The sequence below is a fragment of the Nicotiana tabacum genome, chromosome 5 (assembly GCF_000715075.1).
Source record: "Nicotiana tabacum cultivar K326 chromosome 5, ASM71507v2, whole genome shotgun sequence".
Taxonomy (NCBI): domain Eukaryota; kingdom Viridiplantae; phylum Streptophyta; class Magnoliopsida; order Solanales; family Solanaceae; genus Nicotiana; species Nicotiana tabacum.
Genome location: NC_134084.1, coordinates 6,566,865 through 6,589,029, shown reverse-complemented (window position 1 = coordinate 6,589,029; position 22,165 = coordinate 6,566,865). Strand labels below are relative to the sequence as shown.

At 35.5% G+C, this 22,165-nt stretch overlaps 1 protein-coding gene and 1 pseudogene across 2 annotated transcripts; both read left to right on the top strand.

The window, feature by feature from the left end:
- Positions 1–22,165, top strand: part of LOC142180677 (nudix hydrolase 8-like) — a 56,140-nt pseudogene that overhangs the window by 17,896 nt on the left and 16,079 nt on the right.
- LOC107811239 (LL-diaminopimelate aminotransferase, chloroplastic) lies at positions 417–16,363 on the top strand. Of its 2 annotated transcripts, none has more exons than XM_075253291.1 (11): positions 417–906; positions 7,663–7,752; positions 8,636–8,709; positions 9,325–9,392; positions 9,829–9,945; positions 10,317–10,379; positions 13,425–13,529; positions 13,627–13,677; positions 14,023–14,343; positions 15,607–15,813; positions 15,919–16,363. In XM_075253291.1, the coding sequence occupies exons 2-11, from the start codon at positions 7,670–7,672 to the stop codon at positions 16,210–16,212; spliced, it is 1,383 nt and encodes a 460-aa protein (XP_075109392.1). In that variant the 5' UTR covers positions 417–906; positions 7,663–7,669; the 3' UTR covers positions 16,213–16,363. The 2 variants fall into 2 exon arrangements, with proteins under 2 accessions (XP_075109392.1, XP_075109393.1); XM_075253292.1 differs by having other exon boundaries at positions 417–910.

The window sequence follows — 22,165 nt, the reverse complement described above, 5'->3', positions numbered from 1 at the left end:
AGGTTAGTGTGTATGCAGACCTTACCTCTACCCTGAAGGAGTAGAGAGACTCTTTCCGAAAGACCCTCGGCTCAAGAAGACAAAAAGACAAAAGAAGACAATATTAGTAACACCACCGAAATAATATGAAACAAATATGAAAAATAGGAACAACATGAAATCAAGAAGAATGCTACAAAGCAAATTGGTTTAATCTTACAATTTAAATTAATTTAGGATTCTTAATTTAAAAAAAAAGGAGGAAAGGAAAAGGAAATAAGTAAAAAGAAATTGAAGAAAAGGTTTAATTAGATATTGGGCTAGTTCTTATACCCAAATCAGGCCCAACTTTTCCTAACCAGCCCAAAAAAAAGACCCGACCAGGCTGACCCAAAACCCCTACCCTTTTAATTGATAGACTATAGACCTAATATAATCAGAAGGAAGATCCCTTTCCCTCCCATAGAAGAAAAGCTGCGCAACTTTGAGCGCCCCTTTCTCCTTCATGAAAACAAAACCAACAGACCCATAACAGAGCCGTCCACCTTAGCTCCCAAGAGATCTGTCGTTTTCCTCCACCAAAGCAACACCAACAACAGAAGAAATCGGACCTCCCCCCTTTTTTTCTTTTTTTTTTCAACAGAGAACACACATTCTATCCCTTCCCGTTTTCTCTCTGATTTAATCGACTCACACACGCCTAAAAAAAGAAAAAAAGAAAAACGAATTTTCGAAATTCAAAAGGGATTCTCAAATCTGAAAATTTCAAAAAAAAGAAAAAAAAGAAAAAAAAGAAAAGAAGAAGCTGTGGTTGAAAAATTGCTGCTACTCGTTGTTCGGATCTGCCAGTCTGCTGTCCAGAGTTTCAGATCTGGGTTTGGTTTGGTTTAGCTGATTTTCCTTACAAATAGGTCAATCCTAGTCCAAGTAAGTATGTCCTCTTACCTCTGTATTTTTCCAGATCTGGTTTAATATGAAGTCATGACTATTTTCCTTCATCTTTCATTGTTGTTTGGATTCTGTGTATTGTAGTAATAATTTGATTTCATATATGAAGAACATAGTGTGCGGGATGCTAAACTTGATATCAATTTGTTATTTAGCCTTTTTGGGGCTTGCTGAGGCTAGAAAATCTTTGTTTGGTCCCTTGTTTTAAGTGTGAGTTTATACACTGTCATCTTAAGAAATATGGCTGTCCAAGCTGTTTTTTACTTACAAGAATTTCAACTGAATTAGTACTCCCTTTGCAAGGGTGCTTGAAAAATGCCTGTGTGGAGAAAGCGGAAACATGTAGTCTCTCTGATGTAAAATAATAACGTCAAAATGTGATATAGCCTCGAAATGGTGATGTATGGGTTTAGTACAGAATTGTGTGAAAAGATGATTATATTGCTTTGATAATTGTCAAGTTCTTTGCGACATTGAAATGGGGAATAATTAATTACAAAACACATCTATGTATCCAACACCATACAGCTTAGACATTTCTTCATTTTACGTTTACATTTTTTTGCTTTATTTTGTATCGTTTTAAAAAAAAAAATTATATTGCTTGACATGATAGGAATACACGTGCATCTAATCATTTAGCGGTCAATAATTAAGTCATTCAAATATGCAGATTGCATAACAATTTGAGCTTGTAATTTTTTCCTTTAAATTTTATGGTACTCATTATACATATATTTTAATACTCCCTCCGTTTCAATTTATGTGAACCTATTTCCTTTTTGGTCCGTGCCAAAAAGAATGACCCCTTTCCTTATTTGGAAACAATTTACCTTTATGCAATGATTTATAGCCACACAAAATATATGTGCCTCATTTTACACAAGTTCAAAAGTCTTTCTCTCTTTTCTTAAACTTCGTGCCCAGTCAAATGGGTTCACATAAATTGAAACGGAGGGAGTATTATATAATATTTCAAAAAGTTTGTACTAATTGACATGGAATACTCGTGTAGAGAAACTAGTTATGCCAAAAGAGGAAGTTTTCACTCTAACGCGTGGACCACCGGGCAAAGAAGATAGTAATGCATTTGAGGAAAGAATATACAAAATGAACCAGATAAATAAAGGAAAGACAAACTATCAGCGCACATGCAAAATACCATTTATTCTTGTAGCAAAAAATGGAACAGAATTAAGAAATGGACGATAAACAATAGACCTAATATCATATTACAAAAATAGAGGGTATTGGGGGGGATGAAATCCACCACTTATTATTCTCCTTGCTCAGCACCATAACCACTGCAACCCTTTAATGTTGACAGGAAGTTGGTTATTGACTTAGAGTTCAATAAGCAGAATAGATTAAGAATACAAACTACTTGTCAAGTTAAATGGTAGTCCATGTAGGCGTGCTGAATTCTATCAACACAAATATCCAGAAACATGTTCATTATAGAACCAAACGTTACCTGATACATGACTTTTTCTAGTAGTCCTATCATCGGTCAACAGAACAGGATACGAAATACAGCAAAAAACGAAGTTTGACTAATAACAAAACACTACAGCGTGATAGAGATGTCAAATGACCCCTGAACATCAGAAATTGTATCCTATCTTTACAAAATTCACAAACAAGGCTATTAGCCATGGCAGAACTTATGAATTCAGGAATGGGCTCACTAGTGTCACCAATTCCAAGGCTTATAATTTGAGCATCAGGGTGTTTCAACATGTATGCAGATCTCCTTCTTGTGATCTAACTTCACCAAATAGAGATTGTTTATAACTTAACTCCTATTAAGTAGGAGAGAATGTCAACAAAATAAATTTTAATATATTATTATAAAGTGTCTTCTTTCCCCTATTTCAAGATGGAAGCATAGAGGGGTAATGGCGGTATAAAATCAACCAACCAAAATCCAGCTTAAAAAGCAAATAATTTTGCTTCAGGGAACTAAATCTGCTCGTTGTCTCATCGTAATTCCACAATGCTGCTATATCATCTAAATTAATCTTTTATTGCATGAGCACAAAAAAAATGCCTCCAATTTATTCCGAGCAATGTTCAACAAACAATTTTTGTACAATTATTTTAAAAACGTCACGTAGCAATTGTTTTGACTCTTCACTTTGCTTCTCATCGGCCGGTTCAAATGGGCCGGTCCTTAATGGTCCTAAAAGCCCATTGTGGGCCGGTCCTCTCAAAATAGACCGCGAGCCCAGAACCGTTTAGCCCGGAACCGGCATGCGGGCCTGAGTCGGTTCAACCGGACCCAACGGGCCCAACAGATTTTTTTTTTAAAAAAAAGGCCAACGGTTAAACGTTTAAAAACTAGTCGTTAGCCTGCCATTTTAGCCGTTTGGCTTTTTAAAAAATAGCCATTTGGCTCCCAAACTTTGTTTTAACCCCAAATTTTTTATAATTACACCTTTTCCCTATTCTCAACTATAAATACCCCCTCATTCTTTTATTTTTACTCACAAAATCATCAATCTCTCTCATTTCTCTAACTCAAATTCTTAATTTAAGTTAAATCAAGCCCGATGATTCTAGATTGTACCCATTTGTTTTGGAACACTTTAATGTGGTAGAAGAAAATGAAGAAGTTTACATAATAAAGTACAAGAACTGTGGTCGAGTCTACACTCGTCGTCCAAAGGAGGGCACATGCTCTTTAAGGAGGCATATAAGATGAACTCGGTATCAAAGCTGCAAATTAAAGATGAACTCGGTATCAAAGCTGCAAATTAAAGTTTACATTTAATACTTCAAATTAATCTAACAAACTAAAACATTAAGCATAATACGTCTAATAATTTTAAAATAACACAAATTGTCTCAAATCAACCTAAAATCTTAAATACGAATGTCTGGAGAACGCGCAAGACAACTCTTTATATGCCTCCTTAAAGAGCCTGTGCCCTCCTTTCGACGACGAGTGTAGACTCGACCACAGTTCTTGCACTTTATTATGTAAACTTCTTCATTTTATTCTACCACATTAATGTTTTCCAAAATAAATGGGTGCAATCTAGAATCACCGGGCATGATTTAACTTGAATTAAGAATTGGAGTTTGAGAAATGAAGGCAATTTCTTGAAAATTATATATATATATATATATATATATATATATATATTATTTACTTTTGTTGATATTGTTACGGTGAGACAAGGGAGGACTAAATTATATAGTTATATATATATACACACACATATACATATAAGCAATTTATATAGTATATGTAAGGCTATTTCTTGTAAATTATATAGCTTATATTTATAGATATAGATATAGTATATATAATATATATAAGTTATATAATTTACAAGAAATTATCTTACATATATTATATAAATTGCTTATATGTGTATGTGTGTGTATATATATATAAGCAATTTATATAGTGTATATATATATATAAGTATATATATAGTATGTATATATATATACATATAAGCAATTTATATAGTGTATATATATGTATGTATATATATATATTACAAGAAATTGCTTTATATAAAAAAATTTCAAAAAAAAATAGCCCGAAACACTTAGGCCCGTGGGCCCGACCCATTTAGCTCGGGACCATGTGGGCTTAGGTCCGTAGTGGGTTGGTTCCACCCTCCAGGACCGCTAAGCCCGGGACCGTTTGGCCCGGGACCGCCAGAGACTGGCCCACCAGAGCCCGAGATCGTTTTGCCAGGCCCGTTTAGCCCACCCGGCCCACAATACAACCTTAATTCTGGCTCCTGCAACAATTAATCCACACTTTATATTAGCAAACATTGCATACACTAGGAATGAAAATATTCAGGATTACCAAAGTATTAATGGAAGCAACAATAGTTTTTTACTGCATTCTCATCAATGTATTTAGTCATGAATATACAACCAATACAAGTGAGATTCTCAGGCAGTTCGCTCACTAGTAAACTCATCCAGTCTGTAAATGTTATAAATGGAGGATACTTCGTTCAATAAAGGAAAAAGAGAGTGCTTAGCTTCGTGTAAGTCAAAATGAAAAGCATTAATAAAAACCAAAACAAAATGCTCTACCATCAAATTATAGAAAAATAAAGAGTCAAATTCAAGAATCAGTAGAAGTAGATATTTAACCGCACCACCAAAGATTGTGGTGCAATGGATAGGATTGTTGCGCCCTTAACGAGGGGTATTGGGTTAGAGCCCTGTGAATGGAAAACATCTTGGTATGAGTGTATCCCCCTTTAATGGCCTAATGCGGTGTGGCCCCCAATGTGGGTACCCCACACCAGGTAGGAAACCAACAAAAAAAGACACTTTCTTCCCAAGTCTTTGGAGGAAGAAAACAAAGGTCAGACATAAAAATCGTTAACAAATCATAATTTTCTACCATGAAATAAAGAAAAATGAATAGCTGAAGCTGAAACGAGTCAGAATGCTCGAAGGTTTAGTGGACGTTCCTTATCTACCGCTTAAATATTGAATATTTACCAGCAAAAGAGAACCAGCAATGTCGATAACGAAAGCAGTTATAAGATTCAAACAAGAATCATATGAATTGAAACTATTCCAACAAAAAAAAAATAGTGGGTTAGGAAATCAAACAAAACGTAGGAGATAAAATTTGGTACCTGAGACGGAGTTTGTGCTGACCCAATAAAGTAGAAGTTGATGTAGAGATTAAAGTGGAAAGATTTTGCTGAATAACAACCATTTTTTTCCTGTAGAACAAACCACGTTATCTCACTGGAGTTTAGCACCCCCTAAAAAACCAAAAAGCTGCTTTAAGAAACCTTATTCTTCAAATTTGCAGGAGCGCTCTTGCTCCGTTAACGCACGTTGCTTTTTATTTGTTAAAATTTTAATCTGCTAATTTGATTTTTGCACGTTTAACAAAGTTTAATTATGATTTGTTAAAACCTAATACCTACTTCGAAATTAGGTATTAGGTTTTAACAAATCATAATTAAACTTTGTTAATCGTGCAAAGATCAAATTAGCAGATTAAAATTTTAACAAATAAAAAGCAACGTGCGTTAACGGAGCAAGGGAGCTCCTACAAATTGGAAGAATAGGGTTTCTTAAAGCAGCTTTTTGGTTTTTGAGGGGATGCTCTACTGAGATAACGTGGTTTGTTCTAACAGAAAAAAATGGCAACTATTCAGCAAAGTCTTTCCACTTAAATCTCTTCATCAACTTCTACTTTATTGGGTCAGTCTCAGGTACCAAATTTCATCTCCTACGTTTTGTTTGATTTCCTAACTCAGTTCCAGTTCTATTTTTTGTTGGGATAGTTTCAATTCATATGATTCTTATTTGAATCTTATAATTGCTTATGTTACCTACATTTCTGGTTCTCTTTTGTTGGTAAATATTCAATATTTAAGCATTAGCGAAGCAGTAGAGAAGGAAGGTCCACTATACTTTTGAGCATTCCGACTCTCTTCAGCTTCAGCTATTCATTTTTCTTTATTTTATGGTAGAAAATTAGGTTTTGTTAACGATTTTTATGTCTGACCTTTGTTTTGTTCCTTCAAAGACCTGGGGAGAAAAGTGTCTTTTTTTTGTTAGTTTCCTACCTGGTGTGGGGTACCCACATTGGGGGCCGCACCGTTAGGCCATTAAAGGGGGATGCACTCATACCAATATGTTTTCCATTCACAGGGCTCTACCCCGATACCCATCGTTAAAGGCGGAACGATCCTATCCATTGCACCACAACCTTTGGTGGTGCGGTTAAATATGAACTTCTACTGATTCTTGAATTTGACTCTTTATTTTTTTATAATTTGATGGTAGAGCATTTTGTTTTGGTTTTATTAATGTTTTCATTTTGACTTACACGAAGCTGAGGACTCTCTTTTTCCTTTATTGAACGGAGTATCCCCATTTATAGCATTTACAGACTGGGATGAGTTTACTAGTGAGCCAACTGCCTGAGAATCTCATCTATATTTTGGTTGTATATTCATGACTAAATGCGTTGATGAGAATGCAGTAAAAAAACTACTGTTGCTTCCTGTGGCATAGTCATGATACCTAATTCCCAAATTCTGGTGTTCATTTCATGTGACACGATCATAACAATTTCGAACAATAATAAAAATAAACATGTTGTAAATCGCGGGTGCATTTCATGTGACGCGGTTCGTAATGTGTATCAAACAAACAAGTGTACGACAATCATAACTTGTTCCAGAATAATTCCATAAAATAATTAAAAGCGGTTATAAAGTTAAAAATGCACAATAATTTTATAACATGTAAATCAGATAATAAGCCAATTATTAATGATTTAAGCGACTGTGCTAGAACCACGGAACCCGGGAATGCCTAACACCTTCTCCCGGGTTAACAAAATTCCATACTTAGAATTTCTGGTTCGCAGACTTTTAAATAAAGTCGAAAATGTCATCGATTTGGGATTTAAAATAAATTAATGACTTGGGACACCATAAATTATTCCAAGATCCCCTCGGGTGGTAAAAAAGGAGGTGTCACAATAGTCTAAAAATGTCGAAGTGCTAGTTAGGTATTAGGTTTTAACAAATCATAATTAAACTTTATTAAACGTGCAAAGATCAAATTAGCAGATTAAAATTTTAACAAATAAAAAGCAACGTGCGTTAACGGAGCAAGGGCGCTCCTGCAAATTGGAAGAATAAGGGTTTCTTAAAGCAGCTTTTTGGTTTTTGAGGGGGTGCTCTACTCCCAGGGAGATAACGTGATTTGTTCTAACAGGAAAAAAATGGCACATATTCAGCAAAGTCTTTCCACTTCAATCTCTTCATCAACTTCTACTTTAATGGATCAGCACAAACTCCGTCTCAGGTATCAAATTTCATCCCCTATGTTTTGTTTGATTTCCTAACTCAGTTCCAGTTCTATTTTTTTTTTGATGGGATAGTTTCAATTCATATCGTTCTTGTTTGAATCTTATAATTGCTTTCGTTATCGACATTGCTGGTTCTCTTTTGTTGGTAAGTATTCAATATTTAAGCATTAGCGAAGCAGTAGAGAAGGAAAGTCCACTAAACCTTCGAGCATTCTGACTTGCTTCAGCTTCAGCTAATCATTTTTCTTTATTTCATGGTAGAAAATTAAGTTTTGTTAACGATTTTTATGACTGTCCTTTGTTTTCTTCCTCCAAAGACCTAGGGAGAAAATGCCTTTCTTTTGTTGGTTTCTTACCTGGTGTGGGGTACCCACATTGGGGGCCGCACCGCGTTAGGCCATTAAAGGGAGATACACTCATACCAAGATGTTTTCCATTCACAGGGCTCTAACCCGATACCCCTCGTTAAGGGCTGAACGATCCTATCCATTGCACCACAACCTTTGGTGGTGCGGTTAAATATCTACTTCTACTGATTCTTGAATTTGACTCTTTATTTTTCTATAATTTGATGATAGAGCATTTTGTTTTGTTTTTATCAATGTTTTCATTTTGACTTACACGAAGCTGAGGACTATCTTTTTCCTTTATTGAACGAAGTATCCCCCTTTATAGCATTTACAGACTGGGATGAGTTTACTAGTGAGCGAACTGCCTGAGAATTTCATCTGTATTGGTTGTATATTCATGACTAAATGCGTTGATGAGAATGCAGTAAAAAACTACTGTTGCTTCCATTAATACTTTGGTAATCCTGAGTATTTTTATTCCTGGTGTATGCAATGTTTGCTAATATAAAGTGTGGATTAATTGTTGCAGGAGCCAGAATGTGTCATTGCCAGGCAAAACCGGTGGTATTGTCAGATGTGTTGCAACACCCTCTACGGAGACTTGTAAGCCTTTATGTTAATGTTGTTTCCTAGTGCAAATTGTTTCACATTTTGTGGTGTTCTTCTGTTTTTCTCTTGGGGGTCAAAGGTGTTCTTCTGTTGAATTGCCAATTGCCAAATTGTATTAATGCAAATAGTAGACTGTGAGCCAGTGCAATATGGATCAATTAGAGATTTTGAAAATTGGTATTTGAGAACTTTAAACTAATCAATGTTTGTGATTGCATATGTATTGCTTTTAACAACTCGATGAGAAGCAAAGTGAAGAGTCAAAGGTGTTCTTCTAGTGAATTGCCAAATTATATTAATGCAAATAGTAGACTGTGAGCCAGTGCAATATGGATCAATTAGAGATTTTGAAAATTGGTATTTGAGAACTTTAAACTAATCAATGTTTGTAATTGCATATGTATTGCTTTTAACTCGATGAGAAGCAAAGTGAAGAGTCAAAACAATTGCTACGTGACGTTTTTAAAATAATTGTCCAAAAATTGTCTGTTGAAAATGATAAAAAGTAAACAATTGTCCATCTTAGTCTCACCTGTATTTGTCCATTCAAATACATATGCAATTTCTTGAGATTTGACTGCGCTAACAAAATTCCTGTGTTGCTTGAAGCTTCCAAAACAAAGGTCTCTCGCAATGAGAACTTGGCTAAACTTCAAGCTGGTTACCTTTTTCCTGAGGTCTGTATTTTAGATGGTACTTTTTTATTGAGTTGATTGTTGTTATTTTGTTTATTTAAGCTACTTTGCAATTAAAGATGCTTTTTATATTGAATTAGCAGTAGGGGATTAGAGAAGACGTTAGACACATTGCTTGGAATAAATTGGAGGCATTTCTTTTGTGCCCATGCAAATAAAAGATTAATTTAGATGATATAGCAGTAATGTGGAATTACGATGAGACAAAGAGCAGATTTAGTTCCCTTAAGCAAAATTATTTGCTTTTTAAGCTGGATGTTGGTTTTTTGATTTTATACCGCCATTACCCCTCTACGCTTCCATCTTGAAATAGGGGAAAGAAGACACTTTATAGTAATACACTAAAATTTAATTTGTAGACATTCTCTCCTACTTAATAGGAGTTAAGTTATAAACAATCTCTCTTTGGTGAAGTTAGATCGCAAGAAGGAGATCTGCACACATGTTGAAACACCCTGATGCTCAAATTATAAGCCTTGGAATTGGTGACACTACTGAGCCCATTCCTGAATTCATAAGTTCTGCCATGGCACAGGTAATGCTGATAGCCTTGTTTGTGAATTTTGTAAAGATAGGATACAATTTCTGATGTTCAGGGGTCATTTGACATCTCTATCACGCTGTAGTGTTTTGTTATTAGTCAAACTTCGTTTTTTGCTGTATGTCGTATCTTGTTCTGTTGACCGATGATAGGACTACTCGAAAAAGTCATGTATCTGGTAACGTTTGGTTCTATAATGAACATGTTTCTGGATATTTGTGTTGATAGAATTCAGCACGCCTACATGGACTGCCATTTAACTTGACAATTAGTTTGTATTTTTAATCTATTCTGCTTATTGAACTCTAAGTCATAACCAACTTCCTGTTCTTGATTTTGTTTTCTTTTACTCTACTCATTGGCAGAGAGCACATGACCTGTCAACATTAAAGGGTTACAGTGGTTATGGTGCTGAGCAAGGAGAAAAAGTAAGTAGCGGATTTCATCCCCCCAATACCCCCCTATTTTTGTAATATGATATTAGGTCTATTGTTTATCGTTCATTTCTTAATTCTCTTCCATTTTTTGCTACAAGAATAAATGGTATTTTGCATGTGCGCTGATAGTTTGTCTTTCCTCTATTTATCCGGTTCATTTTGTATCTTCTTTCCTCAAATGCATTACTATCTTCTTTGTCCGGTGGTCCACGCGGTAGAGTGAAAACTTCCTCTTTTGGCATAACTAGTTTCTCTACACGAGTATTCCATGTCAATTAGTGCAGACTTTTTGAAATATTATATAATATTAAAACATATGTATAATGAGTACCATAAAATTTAAAGGAAAAAATTACAAGCTCAAATTGTTGTGCAATCTGCATATTTGAATGACTTAATTATTGACCGCTAGTCTTTTGGAAACAGCCTCTCTACCCCTTCGGGGTAGGGGTAAGGTCTTCCCCATTTCAATGCCGCAAAGAACTTGACAATTATCAAAGCAATATAATCATCTTTTCACACAATTCTGCACTAAACCCATACATCACCATTTCGAGGCTATATCAGATTTTGACGTTATTATTTTTTAAAAAAAAAAACTCAACTTTACCCTACAATTCTTATCAAATGATAATATGGTAAGGGGTAACCATCCAGTTAATATTGTTGAAGTAATATTGTTGAAACCCATACATCTTATCAAAAGAACTTGATAATATGTTTTATGATATTGTTGATATTGATATCTCTCCCAGTAATAAATTTTAAAAGCATAAAAAGTAAGTTGTCAAAAATAAAGTCACACCAACACAAGCAAAATTTATCTTAACGAAACTGAATGACTAATGCTCGTATAAGAAGTGTTCATTACAATTTTAAAGCAAATATAATTACCTGAAACTTAAAAGATCAATATGTGATATTAATCATGGTTAGATAAAAGTTAATTAATCAAACTTTAACAATAATAAAAGAAGCCAAAAGATAATTAAGAAATGTTCCCAGTTGAAATGAATCCTTTAAAGGAGAGAGAGAGTGAGAGAGCTTAAACAAAATAATAGAGTATCAGTCTCCAACAAAAAAAAAAATCATGAGATCAAAATTGTGTCATCCAACATCCGCCCACTAATCCAACATGTGATCCATACAATCCATGACTATTTATTTTTCATTCTTTCATAACCTCCTCCTCTTCGTTCCCCATATATATGTTAGTACTTGATTTTGGTAGATGAATCAGATCTTGTATTTAATTATTTAATTAATGCGATTTATTATTTAGTAGATGAATTTGGTCTAGAGAATATTGCTTAAGGTAATAGTTGAAAGGGTAGTTAAAAGGTAAAAGAATAGCAAGATTAATCAACTAAGATTACATTTGACAATAACCAATAAGTAAAAGGAAAAAGAAAACAGAAAAATAACTTTAGCATGGTCAATAGAGGCTATTTAGTGAAGAGGCAACGGGAGTAGAAAACAATAATAAAACATGGAGAGAAAAAATTAAGTACCAAGGGAGGAGCCCTTGTGGCCACAGACAACTGAAACCATTATTAATCGAACGGACAAAAGAGCAAGGATACAAATGGTATGAAAGAGATCAGTTTTATAAGAGAGGTGCTATTGAAAGTTTCATCAGAAAAAACTTGCTTTGTGGCTTCAAACTCCAGGACCATACATGTATCACAAATAAAAAAAATTTAGAACAAAGAAACCTTGTCCTAGTTAAATTGTTGAAAAGAAAATGAGAACTTACTCACGAGTAAAGACATCTGCAACCAGAATAGCACAGATGCAAGCATAATCATTGATTACTTTCTAGGATGAAAATTGGGAAAGATAGAAGCTTGATCAAGAAGCACTTCATCTGCTTGTTCTTCAAGCCAGGAAATGAAAACTTTATGAACAATCATCCTAACCAGATCAACTTCCACAAATCTGGTTGGAAATACAAAAAGATATCACCAACCAATTTCAGAGGATATAAAAGATGTTGTACATTATACAAAATATGTATATTCAAATGAGTAGTGGGAAGAGGCAAACTGAATAAACTTGAGAGAATACAAAAAGATATCTCATTCAGATGCCTTTCTTTAATCCATCTTTATTGCATAATCAAAAGTACATTAAAAACTTTAAGATTGAGAATTCCAAACGATTGGATTAGACTTGTATTACACTATTTATGTCTAATTATTTATTAGAATGCGCGCTTATAGTTTGCCTTTCCTCTATTTATGCCTATTTCTTTGTTCATTTTGTATCTTCTTTCCTCAAATGCATTACTATCTTCTTTGTCCAGTGGTCCACGCGCTAGAAGTTAAAAACTTCCTCTTTTGTCATAATGTCTAAAAGGCGTGAACAGCTGGAATTTCTGAAGCATCTAAATTCATTTCCGTATATTATATCAACAATAATCTATTACCACTTTGTAATTAGCATTTATTGGACACTTTCTTGGTTTGGCTACCAAGGTAATAGAAAAAAAAAAAGCGAATGTGCAATGACATGTTTCATGTTTGGCTATTTTCAAGTGGTTATTCTGGAGACTTATAGCCCGTTTGGCCAAACTGCAAATATCAATTTATTTTGAGAAGTACTTTTTCTCAAAAGTGCTTTTCTCAAAAGTACTTTTGGTGAGAAGCCGTTTGTGTTTGGCTAATTAATTTGAAAAACACTTCTGAGCAGCAATTAGTGTTTGGCCAAGCTTTAAAAAATTGCTTCTAAGTGTATTTTTCTCAAAAGTTCTTTTAAAAAAAGTGCTTTTGGAGAGAAGCTACTTTTTTTTCTGCTTCTCCTCAAAAGTACTCTTTTCCCTTTCAAAAGCTTGGCCAAACACTTTAATTTTAGAAAAAAACCACTTTTGACAAAAAAAAAGCGCTTTTACCTTGAAAGTAGCTTGGCCAAACATGCTACTTTAAGACAGACATAAGAGAAAATTACTCTATGGTTACCGTATGTTTTGTTCGTGGCATTTCATCGGTGATTTAAGTGTAAAGTAAGAATGGCGTTGATTTTTTTCCGCATGAGCAGCAACTTAGAGCCTCCATTGCTTCTACCTTTTATGCAAATGTTGGAATAGAGGAAGATGAGATCTTCGTCTCTGATGGTGCCAAAAGTGATATATCTCGGCTTCAGGTTTGGTTTTCTCTTTATCAAGTGGTCTTTTCAAATTATAACTGACGTCTTTGAGTCTTTCACTAACAGTTTTTTGTATTTCTTGACTGTATCTTAGGTTCTTTTTGGGTCTAATGTCACTATGGCTGTGCAAGACCCATCGTATCCGGTAAAATCTTCAGGCTTTTACCTATATTCTTCCATGTTTGACAAAAAATGAAAAATGCCCATCCAGGATTCCTGCATATTGTTGATTTGCTATGTCTATTTTGTTAAATGATTTTTCATATCATTGTGAGATTTAAGTGAAGTGGTACTTGTTTATAACTTAGCACGAACTTTTATACTCTTGTATAGGCTATTGATACATCTTTTATACTCCTGTTATTTGTTAGGCTCTTTATAGTCTGTTGGAGTATTCTTGCTTTCTTTACCTCTCTTTGGAGAAAGGCTCTCATATCTGATGATGTGTGTAAGATTCTGATGTAAGCCTTGATTGTTGTTTCTACTGTAGGCTTATGTGGATTCAAGTGTTATTATGGGCCAAACTGGTCAGTTTCAGAAGGATGTGGAGAAGTATGGGAGTATTGCATACATGAGATGTACTCCAGAAAACGGGTTCTTTCCTGATTTATCCAGTGTTCCTCGGACAGATATTATATTTTTCTGTTCGCCTAATAATCCAACTGGTGCTGCGGCATCAAGGGAGCAGCTGACTAAATTGGTGCATTTTGCTAAAAACAATGGCTCAATCCTTGTTTATGATTCTGCATATGCAATGTATATATGTGATGACAGTCCAAAGTCCATCTTTGAGATTCCTGGAGCCAAAGAGGTAAGTCTGGATCATTTTATTTGGTCAACATTAAGCTTTACATTCTTTTCTAGTGAAAGCTTCTGCTATCATTTGTTCAGACCCTGTTTTTAGATGACTAAAGCTCATGATGCCCGCATATCACTTTGTTTGGTTGCTCTTTTTAATCCAATGACAACCATACATCAATCCTCAGCTAGTTAGGGTCGGCATATGCGGTCTCACTATTGATTTTGCTCTATCTGGACCTGTTTCATTCTGGTATTCATTAATTTCCTATTGATTAGTTGCATGAATCGTTTGCATATGGTGGCTAAACTTGCAATATACTCTTATTCTAAAATTGTTATTCTCTAGTGCTCTCCATAGTTCAGACTTTCGGTTAACAACACCCTCACTAGTTTTGTCAGTTACCTCAATATCATTTGCAATTAACATACTAGGGGATCCAAAATGTAGTGTTAGGGCTATACGCTCTAGTCCTTACATGTCTATTTTCCTCTTCAGTGAACTGTCTAAAAACGGACCACAACTTGAAAAGTTTCCATCTTGGCTTGCTTCAGAAAGGATAGAAAAGATAGTGAGAAAGTAGAATGCCATTGCAAATAGCGAAGACCTCATCCTGTATGCTATCGGTTAGCTCATCCATAATGAGGATCAACAAGTATAGGCTCAATGCAGATCTTCATGGTTATGGAAAACTCTTTTGTATCTCCTACCACTATTCTCACGCTTGTGCGGCTCTTTCACATATATCCTTTATGACTTTTTTATATTTTTATATGGATTCCTTTCTTCTCCTACAGTCTCTTTCTAATCTTTACTGTGGAAAAATAACATGAGCAGTCTGTTCAATTGAAGATTTTTAGCTCGTTTATTATCATTCATGCAATTAGTTGGGACCTTTCCTTCTAATTCATCTTCTTGTCCTGCTCCTTCATTGTCTTTTGCCATAGTTGAAGCTCATCAAACTAGTTTGTAAGTGGTCTTCCAAGTCATCTTCTTTCCATGTTCTTCAATGGCACTCTGTAGTAAGGTTATCTCAAGTCTATTATCCAAGTGCTTTTATCCCCTGGTTAATTGCAGGGACTTTCTTCTGATCCTTCTTGCTCCCTTGCATGTCTTTTTCAGTTACAGAGCTTCTTAGAGAGTCGTCATATTTCAGTTAGACTTTTTTGTGCTGCTTTTTCTCCTTACCTCTGTGGTCTACAGAGTTTATTGCATGATTCTCTACATTAATAAGTGGATTTGTTTCTCAGTAAGCATATTGTACTGGACTTGCAGGTTGCCATTGAGGTTTCATCGTTTTCGAAGTATGCTGGGTTCACTGGAGTTCGTTTAGGGTGGACTGCAATTCCCAAAGCACTCCTATATTCTGATGGATTTCCTGTAGCAAAAGACTTCAATCGCATTGTTTGTACAAGCTTCAATGGTGCATCCAATATCGCTCAAGCTGGCGGTCTGGCTTGCCTTTCACCTGATGGTTTCAAGGTCAGTTTCAACATTTGCTTGTCGTTTCCCTGTTCACTTAATAAAAAATAACATCATTTAATAGGCCCAAGTTCTCTGCTTGAACATGTTGACTTTGCATCACAGGCCATGAAGAACGTGGTTAGTTTCTATAAAGAAAACACAGAAATCATAATGGAGACATTTAAGTCGCTAGGTTACAAGGTGTATGGAGGTAAAAATGCACCCTACGTGTGGGTTCACTTCCCTGGACGAAGCTCATGGGAGGTTTTCAGCGAGATACTTGAGAAGACTCATGTCGTTACCACACCAGGCAGTGGTTTTGGTCCTGGTGGTGAAGGTTTTGTCAGAGTAAGTGCATTTGGGCACAGGGATAACGTCGTAGAAGCTTGCAGAAGATTCAAGGAATTGTACAAGTGAAGTAACTCGTACGCCTGCATGTCTGTGAAAACATGCAGGTAAATTGTTAAACACTTTTGGCCGCCTTCAGAGGCTTCATTCAGATGCTATAGGCTGTATCTTGAACGCTCAAACATTTTGATCCTTTATGGAATTTGTTTCTTTGGAAGAATAAGCTTATTCTGTGATTGCCAGTGATTGGTTCCTCTTTGTTATCTCTTGTGAAGATTAGATTCTTCATATACAGTTAGTTATAACTTATACGCATAATGGACACTGATCATCATGAATTTAAAGGGAAGGAATAGTTGAAACAAAATAATAGGTTTTCCCGTGTTGAAATTGATAATGTTTGAGCAAACAGGCCGGAGCGAAGTACGAATGTTAAAGTGCAAAGTACAAACAACCAAAAGCATGAATTGCCAGCTTTTCATATTAGATTTCTGTCCTTTCTGCAAAAAATATATATAAAATAAGGGATAGGGAGTTGATTATAGTAACTTATAAAATTTGAACTTTAAATAAGTTAAATATGAAAACAGCAATATTAACTCTTACCTATACAGTTAAGTTATATTAGCACGACATATCAGTTTGAATATCACTATTTTGAACCCATTTAACTGAACTAAATCATCAAATAAGGGAAGGTTGAAAATAATAGTGAGAATAAAACAGAATTAGTAATCAAAGCTTTTGTTTAGGAAATGCAAATAAGTAGAAGTAGGCGTGCAAAATACAGATGTAAGAAGCCATTTTATGTTAAGGACAGTAAATATAAGTTACTATAATGTAAGAAGCCATTTTATGTTTGAGGACAGAAAAATAAATATAAAATATAATGCCCCCACGCAGGATATATAGTCCAAGTAAGTATGTCCTCTTACCTCTGTATTTTTCCAGATCTGGTTTAATATGAAGTCATGACTATTTTCCTTCATCTTTCATTGTTGTTTGGATTCTGTGTATTGTAGTAATAATTTGATTTCATATATGAAGAACATAGTGTGCGGGATGCTAAACTTGATATCAATATGTTATTTAGCCTTTTTGGGGCTTGCTGAGGCTAGAAAATCTTTGTTTGGTCCCTTGTTTTAAGTGTGAGTTTATACACGGTAACTACTAAAAAATGGTTCTATTGGAACGGTTATTTTGCAACGGTTAGAGAACTGTTACAATAGATTATATTTTGGAACGGTTTCAACCGTCCCAATAGAGTCTCGAAATGGTCACTTCAGAAGTAAAATCGTCCCCATAGATTGATCAATGGTAGCAGTTTCAAAACCGTTACAATAGCCCTTTATGGAGACGGTTTTGAAACCGTTACAAGTAACCATTCATGTTGACCTATTGTAATGCTGAATCTTAGAACGCGTCCAAAACCGTTCCATTAGCCCTACAGGAACGGTTATAGTATCTATTGCTACGGTTTTGAAAGAGTTGCCATAGGCTTAATTTCTAGTAGTGAGTGATGGTTACCCCTTACCATATTATCATTTGATAAGAATTATAGGGTAAAGTTGAGTTTTAAAAAAAAATAATAATAACGTCAATCTGATATAGCCTCGAAATGGTGATGTATGGGTTTAGTGCAGAATAGTGTGAAAAGATGATTATATTGCTTTGATAATTGTCAAGTTCTTTGCGGCATTGAAATGGGGTCAATTGTTTAAGCACACTACAGTATAGTTGTTGTTTAAATAATAGTAGGCCATTGAAACAATTTACCAAACCATTATCAGTTATGTAACGTATATATATATATATATATATATATATATATATATATATATATATATATATATATATATATATATATATATATATATATATATATATATATATATATATATATATATATATATATATATATATATATATATATATATATATATATATATATATATATATATATATATATATATATATATATATATATATATATATATATATATATATATATATATCTATCAAAAATAATCATGAACATCCGTAGTTTGCTTTAGTTGAGTACAATTTTTTAAAATAAATTGAGGCGTGCCATCCATAAATGAATTCCATAATCTATGACCCTCACATTAATACCAAAACTAGTGTGGAAAATACTTTGATCATTCGTAACTAGTATAGAAAATATCACAAACATTGTAGCTTGCTTTAGGTGCGATTAATAACAAATCGTGACTATGGGTACGGTTCCCGTGACATATTTATGATACCAAATTCTCAAATTCGGGTGTACATTTTATGTGACCCGATCATAATAACTTCGAATAATAATTAAAATAAACATGTTGTAAATCGCGGGTGCATTTCATGTGACGCGGTTCACAATGTGTATCAAACAAACAAGTGTACGACAATCGTAACTTGTTCCAGAATAATTCCATAAAATAATTAAAAGCGGTTATAAAGTTAAAAATGCATAATAGTTTTAAAACATGTAGTAAATTAGATAATAGGCCAATTATTGATAGTTTAAGTGATTACGCCCAACTATACCTTATAAAAAGGACTCGCGGATGTTGCAAATATAATCTGAGTATTTAGCCCAGAGTCGAACCCACAAGGAATTAACCTATCAATTACTCTTGTTAGACTTACTAAATTCTAAGAAATCAACTTCCCAAGCGTTGTAAATAACAATTGAGGGTATTCCTACTAACTAAGAATGACAGTAAATAAGTAACTGAAAACTAACTATGATTAAGTTGTAAACAGTTAAGAAAAGGTTCCAAGGCTATGATTTCTCCTATTGATGGAATCTCTTCTGGTTATATTTCACATAGATTCACCAAATAATCTCTATCAATCATTAGCACTCTTATTATCGTAAATCTCTCCCGAGTAATCACGACAATTTACTAAACGTACTCTCCCGAGTTGCGCTAGCTGGCTTTATTTCTTACAGCTCACTTTAGATAGCAACCAAGGCTTCGTTATCCCTAATACCGCCTTTAAACCCTCGGTTATTGATCCCTCATATACTTTGGGAGTGGTGTTGTTCAACAATTACCTAAATATGCACTCTCTCCCGAGTTATGCACACTAAATAGGCACATCTAATTGAGGATCCTGTCAATTAACTACAACAAGCACATAGTTGAACAAGTAGAGATTAAACTGGGCAAACTATATTAACATAACAAGAAGTTCATCCTTCAATAGGTTCCATCAAAATCCTAGACTAGGAAATTAGCTACTCATGACAAAACAAGATAAAATTACTAAATTATTGATAATGGGTAATTGCAATTATAAAGAGAAGATAGAAGAACTCTAATGTTTGGTTACTCTTCTCACACTTGTTCTTGCCTTCAAAGTAGTCTGAAAACAAGCTTAAAACATGTCTTGGGCGAGCTTCTAAAGTTTATAAGGGTTTGAAACAAGTTTTTCCCGAATTACACTTTGGTCCCCAATTTTCTGGTACGTGAACAGTTCACCGCGGTCGCGGCAAGACCGCGGTGAACACAGAACATTCTGCCTCGAGTACTTGATCTGGCGCGGTCCCATCGCGGTCGCGGTGGATTTCACCTCAGTCCATTTTTTGCTTCTTTATGCTCGGGTACTTCTTGGTTGGGCGTTTTCTTCACATTATTGACTCCAAAATACTCCGTAGTACTTCCTCACTTAGTTTATTCCCTGCGAAGCAAAAGAACACCAATTAGAGCATTTTGTTATCAACTCGCCTATAAAACAACAATAAAGCATAGTAATATTAAGGTATAAATATCATCTATATATACTAATATGAACACCCCACACTTAAATCATTGCTAGTCCTCTAGCAATCCACCACACTCTATAAAATTTCCTTCCCTAAGCTTTTCCTTTAACGACTCATACCTTGAACAATTTACCAAAGTTGCACCTAGTAATGAACAACCTTTGCCTCAACACTCGAATCTCTCATACCATGCAATATTCGCACTTACTCAAACTACTCCATACAAGAGTCAAGACTTACCTTTCCTTAGTGAATCACATGCCCTCACATAACACAAGAGAGTAGTTCCACAATCAACATGATTAAAAACAATTAGGAACTCAGATGGACAAAATTCGCTCACTCTTCAAAAGAACATTCACATGCCACAAAGATGCACCATAGGCTTGCCCGTAGTATAATACTCTACTAATCGAGCCTATCTAGTCTAAGATCAATTAGGACTTCATTTTGTTGTAATGTAGGCTAAGGGATGGATAGGATATATTTGGATATAGTGACTAGCCTCCCTAAGCACTTTTAATACACAACATATTAACATTCCATATCATTCCTATGTCAACCAGACATTCCCCACAATTCATTTATAACAAGCCATTCCTTTAGGTGCATTTGCATCAAACTACCACTTATCAACTACTATATTTATTCACAAATAATTTTTTTTTGTGGTGCTTCTTCTTTCATTCTTCAAAACTGCACCTTTCCTCTAAACCCTTGGAAAAGAACCATGGCTCAAAGAAAAACCAAGGGGGAGTTACTACACTACCTACAAATAAAATAAAAAATCTTTTTGGGATTTTCTCTAGACTAACTTCCCTCAAGAACTGTCTCAAATATCCGTCATCAGGAAGAGTCCTTACATATCTTTTTTTTGTTTGACTTATGTCCCTCAAGAGACCTGTCGAAAGGTGTCCGTCGTTGGGCCAAGTCGAAGTTAATTACATGATCCTACCCTACCAATCAATCAAAAGTAAAGCAACAAAAATAAAGCAACAATATACAAAGTTACACAATCTCTTTACAATAACATCATACAACGATAGCCATCCCCCACCCACACTTAAAAATATGGCATGTCCCCATTTCAACAAATAAAGAGCAGAGTAAGGAGGGGGACTTCCCTGACGATCAATCCTGATCAGAGAGAGTGCTAGGATCGAGGTGACATGCTCGTCCTAACGCTCGAAGCCATCCCATAATCTTCTTCTCCGACTTTTCCTGTTGAGTGGTCAGAGTCTCAACTCTGGTGCCCAAGTCTGTGACAGAAGTGCGGAGACCAGCCATATCCTGCTCCAGGGCTGTCATGCGGGTACTACGGCAGGGTTGTGAAGGGCCCGCATCATCAACTCTTGTAGGTGGTGGGATCTCAGCTGCCTCAGTATCATCATCATCAGATTCATCATCCGATTCATCAACATTCACCACTAGCTCTATCCCAATTCTGATTTTTCTTGCGAGGAATGGGGCTTTCAGTGGCAATTTCCCATCAACTCTAAGGTCTTTAGGGACTCTAGCAAGATGGCACAACCTGGTGACTAGAGAAGGGAAGTAGAAGCCTTTGAGAAACTCAGGTGATCTAATGAGCATCTCGTCATGGAGGAGCCGGGCCACATCAAAATCCCTGTGGGCCATGAAGCAGTAGATCGCCGCCGCTTGTGGTAGATTGACATCGGTCGTATTGTTGGAGGGCAACAACTGACTATTGATAATTGTTAGCCAACACTTAGCCTCCCAATTGAGATACTGGGAGTTAAGTGTGATCCTGTGCTTTATCCATATGTAGTCTCTGTCTGGCACATAGATAGTTTCAAGAAGAGTTGCCCATAAGGCACTTGATCGGATAAACATCAGCTTCCCCCCTGAACACTGGCAGCCAGTACACCCTGCGGATGGCCTCGATGGATGCATTTACTCAGGTATTGCGCATAGTAACAACCCCATTCTCATGTTCCGGGTAGTTAACATAGAACTCCCTTACCATCTGAACATTGGCTTCCTCCGGTACCTCGAAGAAGATGTCCACCTGGCACCTCCTCAACTCATTGAAGATATTCGGGCATTCCACCTCTAAGGCTTCTCGGTCAATATGCACATCATGTAGCAATTTCTTAGCTGCCTTTGCATTGTACCTATCCTCCGCTGGTTTGGAGACAAACCTGGTGTTGTCAAACTGTGGTGCACTGACTTGACCCCTGGCCCTCAAGGAGCTTCCCGGTCCGCTAGCGGAGGATCCGATGTTGCGTC